This window comes from Octopus bimaculoides, chromosome 3, assembly GCF_001194135.2.
Source record: "Octopus bimaculoides isolate UCB-OBI-ISO-001 chromosome 3, ASM119413v2, whole genome shotgun sequence".
In the NCBI taxonomy this organism is placed as follows: domain Eukaryota; kingdom Metazoa; phylum Mollusca; class Cephalopoda; order Octopoda; family Octopodidae; genus Octopus; species Octopus bimaculoides.
This window is the reverse complement of record NC_068983.1, coordinates 8,056,004-8,063,027: the sequence shown is the minus strand read 5'-3', so window position 1 is coordinate 8,063,027 and position 7,024 is coordinate 8,056,004. Positions and strand designations below refer to the sequence as shown.

General features: G+C 34.0%; 1 protein-coding gene across 3 annotated transcripts in view; it reads right to left on the bottom strand.

Moving 5' to 3' along the window:
• Positions 1 to 3,360: 3,360 nt before the first annotated feature.
• The window catches only part of LOC128247259 (uncharacterized), a 9,595-nt gene continuing 5,931 nt past the window's right edge, over positions 3,361 to 7,024 (bottom strand). For 2 of the 3 annotated variants that reach the window (XR_008263611.1, XR_008263612.1), the window contains exons 2-4: positions 6,112 to 6,171; positions 5,684 to 5,751; positions 3,361 to 3,705 (exon numbers count right to left, since the gene is read on the bottom strand). Coding sequence is in view for 1 of the 3 variants with exons in the window: in XM_052966001.1 (XP_052821961.1) it covers positions 3,584 to 3,705; positions 6,112 to 6,171 (182 nt within the window). In the remaining 2 variants the exon portion in view is untranslated. The remainder of the gene's footprint in view (positions 3,706 to 5,683; positions 5,752 to 6,111; positions 6,172 to 7,024) is intronic. The other variant, XM_052966001.1, reaches the window with a different exon arrangement.

Sequence of the window (7,024 nt, the reverse complement as noted above, 5' to 3'; positions counted from 1 at the left end):
TATATATATATATATATGTATATGGTCTTCATCAGTAATTTAGATCTTAACCAAATCAAATGCGGTATTTTTTGCACTGAATGAAAATCTTTTGGAGAAATCTTGTGAAAACGTCTCCCAAAATATAAACTACGAATAGTGGTGTTGCTTTAAGTGATGAAATAGGGCGATCATTTTAGAATATCAATATATTTTTGTCATTTTGACATATTTAACTTTATAAGGGCCTTTTTAAAGTCGATGAAGTTGTTCTAGAGGTGAGATTGGTGTTGTAGTTGCTTCTAAGTGAGTAGTCTAATGTTAAATATCTGCTTCAAGTTACTCATTTGGGGTTTAAATCCTACCTCTTCGTCGGCAAGTCTTTTTTTCTTCCTTCTCTTTAATTCTGTTGAGCAGAATCTTGGCAATACTTTACTGGGCTGAATAACTGGTCTTTTGTTCTATAATTCTGGCAGAGTGTACAGTCGCCTTTCTATGGAAGAGATATCATCAGTGATCGGGTTCTTTCCTTTTGCCAATTCTTCGTCTCCCCTATCTTCTGACAGATAACTATTAATGCCTTAATAAGCTTTGACCCTCCATTCTTTACCAGCTCTGATGGGATGTTATCTATTTCTGGACATTTCCAGTCTTTGAGCTGTCCACTTCAACTTCTATTATTGCTCTTTTTGTTGTTGTTATTGTTGTTGCTGCTGCTGCTGCTTCTGTTGTTGTTGTTGGTGGTGGTGGTGTTGTTGTAGTAGTAGTAGTGGTGGTGGTATTGTCTAAGAATATTCTGCCAGGACGCATCCGAAATTTGTTGTCCATAAACCTTTATATAATATATATCATAAACGCATAGGCGCAGGAATGGTTGTGTGGTAAGTAACTTCCTTACCAAACCACATAGTTCCAGGTTCAGTCCCACTATAAACTCGGGCCGCCCAAAGCCTTGTGAATAGATTTGGCAGACCGAAACTGAAGTCTGTCGTGTGTGTGTGTGTGTCTGTGTGTTTATGTATCTGCGTTTGTCCCGCACCATCGCTTGACAACCGATTTTGGTGTGTTTACGTCCCCGTAACTTAGTAGTTAGGTAAAAAGTGACCGATAGAATAAGTACTAGGCTTACAAAGAATAAGACCAGGGATCGATTTGTTCGACTAAAGGCTCTAGTATGGCCGCAGTCAAATGACTGAAACAATTAAAATATTATTGTTATTATTATTATTATTATTATTATTAATAATAATAATAATGATAATAATGATAATAATAATAATAATAATAATAATATAATTTAGGGAATTCAAGGGAAAACGCTGGGAGAAGTGAGTTCGGAAATTAAAATTACGAGAAACCAGACACAGAGAAGAAATATGGTATGCGGTTGGGTTTAGGTGGAACAGAATTTGTTAATTCACATGTAAAATTGTGACCAAATGTGAAAACATTACTCGTGTGATTGAAGATTCTGCTGTGGGGGTCTGGTTTACAATCTCCCTCACGCGTAGAAATATGTCAATCTTCGATCTGGAACCACTTGTCTATCGTGAGTTACACTTCATTGTATTCTTTGAAATAAAGCTTTGCTATTATTGGCAACAGATTTGTTTATTCAATGACCGTAAAATCACTATGAAATATTTAATGGAAATGCGAAAATAGGTATTTTTTGTTGGCTCTGTGATGGGTCCCATTTCAGTCTCACTCACTGCTAGTATCGAGTTATACTCGCCCTCAAACTTCCTGCTCTTTTGCCTAATTCAGACACCAATATATAAGATTTATTTCCTCTGTTAGTGAAGTACGTTTTCTCCGTTTTCTCAGGCCTGACAAGTAGCGCATTACTGCTTCTCACTAGATATGTTCGTGGTGGAGTGTTTTAACATTGCAAATTGTTATTGATCAATCCAAAGCAAACACTGTCCCAAATGCTGGGTGTCCGATACTTCAATGGAAGTTCTCTGTAACCTTTTTATCGATTTTACTACATTTATGTGTGAGTGCGTATGCACGGGCGGGCGTGTGTATTTCTATGTATTTATGTATCACATTAAATATATACAATATGTACTTATGGTTTCATTTAAATATTTTTTACTTACAGACGAATTCAACTTTCTTTTAATGTATTTAATTCCCTATTTTGTTAACCTTGATTTTAATTGCTATATTACTTCTATTTGAGTTGCTATATTAGTTGTTGTAAGAGTCAAATATATCCTAAATGCCTGTAGTCTGTTATTTTAACTGTTGTATAACTGCTATTTCAATTAATATTTTTTCAGCTATTTTATATACTATATGGATCAAAGATGAGTTTAAAACGATTTTAGTCTGGTATTTTAACTGCTACTCAGGCCATTCTGATAGGTTGTTATACAGCAGGTATCCCTAGTGCCTAAAGGTACGTACCCTACTGATTAGCGTTTTACACGTGCGAGCGTTAGATCGTTGTTTCTATACCCAGCCTGGGCGACGCGTTGTACTCTAGAGCAAAATACTTTATTCAATGTTGCTCTGCAGGTGGAGGGAGAGTGACAGAATCGCTGCTGCCTCGGCAGAAATGCTTTACGGTATATGTTTCGATTTTTTACGACCTGAGTTCAGATCCCACCTGACTGGAGAAAGTACCAGACCAGTAAACCACTTCAGTATGCATCCAAGGTCTAGTCACTTCAACTGAAATTCCAATAATCTGGTTAACAATGATAAGTTAGGTTAGGAACGGGCAATTCCGGTGGGAACAAAGAGTATTGAAAAAGGTTCACATGTGCAGGACATGCGCAAAGGTAGACCTTCAATGGACCAAATCATTAGTTTATAATTTTTCTTGAGTCAATCTTTAAAATTATAACACTGCACTATGAGTAATCACAGAAATCTTATATACTTCCCTACTCATTTTGAATCGACAGTAACTGTTAGACCAGTCACTCTATGGTTCGTAATGGCATATGGAAGCCATTCAAGCTCTGTACAAATTGTTGCATTGGTTGTCTTTTCCTTTTTTTATCTTTGTTCTGAATTGATTTATTCTTCAATAGTGGTGTTTTCATTTTAATAACTTGGTACTAGATGAACCACGTACATTAGGCAAATAATGTGGACATCACCAGATTGAACTTCCCATTACAGAAGATGTGTAAGAAATCCAAAACACAATAAAATTTTCAGGTATTTTTCCCATGACTATACTGTGTAGAATTAATTATGTAGAACACGATTTCCATCCCGGCGTATGATTAATTTAACAAAAAGACTGCTTGATATATCAGTTACACAGTTAAACATCTTCAGTAATCAACAACTGTTCAACATAGAAATCTTTCCTTTATTATGTAAATCAAATAACGCCATCAAACAATTATAAACCAACAATTATTTCATATTACGAGGTATATTTTAATATGACAACCATGAATTTTATACAGAATTTTATATAGAAACCCATCTCATATACGAGAGATAATTTCTTCGCTTTTACGAGAGATAATTTCTTCGTTTTTACGAGAGATAATTTCTTCGCTTTTCTCTGTTCTCTATATAAATGTTGTCTTTAAAATTATTGATTATAATATCGCATATTGGTTATTGATTTTCTTCAGTGAACTTTGTATGTTGAACAATTATCAAAATAACATTGCAAATAAGCGAGGCGCCCTTTCGAATTTCCAGTTCCCAGATTTTCTCTCATGCATCTTCTTCGACATTTATTTTCAATGCCTAAAATTAGAAAATAATAAAAGTTGTCTTAATATCATTGTATTATATTAGAAATTCAAGACAAAGGTACATCGTATTGATATCAAAGCTACTATTTTCATTCGCTTCATCTCTTTCTTTGAACCTGTTTTAAACTGTTTCTACTACACCGGTCAACTTTCAATGTGCCCTACCTTTGCTGTCAACGCATGTCTCTCGCTTAAATTTTCTAAATATATACTATATCCCTCATCCATTAGTCATACCTATTTCTAGCTTCAACTTTATGTTATTGCTACTGACGATGACACAGAATAAGTTAGTCTAAGTTTAATGATTTAATTGTTCAAATTTCTCTTACAATTTCGATCAATTCTATGATGAACAACGATATGCTACTGTAATATAGTCATCAAATTTGGGTGTTCCTGTATGACCGCAGTCAAATGACTGAAACAAGTTAATGAATAAAAGAATAAAAGAACAACTGAGAGACATTTACTGTTAGGCAAATGATTTACTGAGCCGTGACTATCTTAACGACAGACGTCAATCTTTTGTTAGACAGTGATCAATATATTAGAAAAGTCAATTGAAGGTTTGTTCTTGCTTTTAGAAAAAGGTTTGTTTAATCATAAAATACAAGAAACGTCCTTAATAATGAACAACTCTGCAGGTTCGAGATTTCAGTGAGAACATTCCAAAGTTAGATGTTTCTGGGAAGACTTAAAAGGAGAGTCTATTCTAGAGGTAGCAGATCTAAGAAGGAAATTTTGCACAAACACTTTAATCCAAGAACTGAAGCTGTGGTCGAGATATAATAGTGATGAAATAAATTTGGATGATATCTGAAGAAAATAATTGCTTTCAGCAAACATCACAAACGTGTGGCACCCAGTAATGCATGAAAAATAGGAGAATGTAATGGAGGTTTCTACTGATGGAAATAAATAAGCATTGTTATAAAGTGCGTTATATCGTTTCTGATATTGGATAGATATGGTGGCAATGATGTATGAGAGAAAATCTGTTCCTCTTATGGGTTTGGGTTTTGTAACGTAAGTTTGCTTTGATTATCTCTATGTAAATATTCTCAGATAAACAGGAAGTGCTCGAGAATTTGTAAGAAACTGAGATTTACGTTGTTTCCCATCAAACACGTTATCCTGAGATGATTGATGAGAGATTGATCAGTAATAATCGATTGTCTGGTACAGAATCCAATAAAGAGAATATAAGTGAAGTTCAATGTAACAATGAACGGCAGAATTTGAAAATCATGAAATGGGTACCACAGCCAGTATTGATTTTTGGAAATTAATCGAATGAGGCATGTCTTGGTTTAAAATGAAATAGAGAACGAGTTATTGGTTAGTATATGAGTGAGTAAGCGTGTGTGTTTGTCTGTCTGTGTGTCTGTGAATGTGAATGTGGGTGTGCATTAAATTGCGAGTCCATATGCTTCAGAATGTTATGATTTGTTCTACGTATTATGTTTTCTTAGTTGTGAAATAAGTAACACTTTTGAAAATCTAAGTACCTGCTAAAGGGTCAGTCGGTAATTGCGTGATTTTGGACAATGAAAGGATATGGCTGATCAATTTAGTGGAATTGGAGCCAAATAAATTTAAGATATTATTGATGAGATAAAGGTTTTCCAAGTAAATATTGAGATTTTGGGTGTTGAAGAAGATATTAATAGGAAACAAGAATAATGAAGAGAACAGATTGGACTGAAGAGACTAGTTAAGGAAAATAATAAGAGATTTCTATCTATAAAAGGCAAGTCCTGTATAGGGAATCTGCCAGCAGAATACTCTTGCATAAAGTATGATTACAGATACAGGGATATAATGGGCAGTAATTTTCTGAAGAACTTCTCCCAGAAAATAATAAAAATTCTGCACAAAATTAGATGTGGGTGTACAATTAATCACAATAAGTGGCATTAGATCAGGGTCGAAAAATCGTTTAACAGATGAGAGGATATTTTTCTTACCTATTGTCAAAGCAAACATCATGAATATTCCGAAGATGATGAGAAAGACTGTAGAATTCATGTTGAATCTATAAAATTTATATGTATGTATATATACATATATGCCAAAAAAAATTAACATATATGGAAATATATAGGCACATAGTTATGTATGTTTGAATAGATAGATAGATAGATAGATAGATAGATAGATAGATAGATAGATAGATAGATAGATAGATAGATATCAGACGTAAATACCCGATCAGATAGATTTGAATTTTGAATATTAGAAAATAGGCATGTAATTTCGATTTATATTGAATAGATTACCTACGATTTACAGTAAACTGAGAATCTTGTTTCGATCATCGGAACTACGAGATACAAACTCCGTTGATATTGCACAACACTGTTATATATTTACTTGTGAATAACAAGCTACTTACCACACAGCCACTCCTGCGCCTCCACCTTTCTTCTTTTGTATTTTATTACACGTCTTAAACCTTAAAAAAATAAAGTCCAGCATTATCGCCATAAACCAAAACACGTTGTAACTTCTCTCTGCGTGAAATAGAAATGAATGCATTCTTCCAATGTATATTGATCTCATGCAACCATGCTTTACCTATTCAGAAGTTAATATGGTCGCTATTTGAACATCTGTGACAGTTCTATGTACATCATATATCATAAAACTACATTTATGCAGTATTTGATATATTTCTAGAAGTCCAACAGTTTCATCTAGCTCTTCTCTCCCCTTGAATACTGTAACTCGTTTATACTGACAACAGAGTAGACTCTGTCAAACCTAAGCTAAACTAAATTTCAAGTACCTAATCTCCTTTCCACTTGTCACATCTGAATACCAAAACACATATGTCTAAATAGAGACTGGTTACAGTCACAAACATGAAAGTTACTGCAGCACATTCAAAATAACTAGATTGTTTCAAAATGTCCTCGTAGCTATAGATTTATAAGGCCAAATTGCTGTCAAATTATTTTTGGTATAGGTGTGTGGCACACCTTCTGCCTCTGTTTCACACATGCTCCATAGTCACTTCTAACATGTTAAATAACATATTGCTGATCTTTGTTCATCGGAATCCAATAATCAGCGAAGCTCTTCTTGAAAACATCTTTGACTACAAGAAAATAAGAAATAAATGAATTTTTTTTTTAAATTAATTTACGGAGAAAAATTCCGCAAACTAATGAGAACTGAATAACATCCCAGCTAACAGTATACCAATTCATAAGTATAAAGCGGTTCGGCAAAAGACACCAATAGAATAAGTATTAGGCTTACAAAGGGTAAATCCTGGGGTCGATTTCTTCGACTAAACTCTGCTT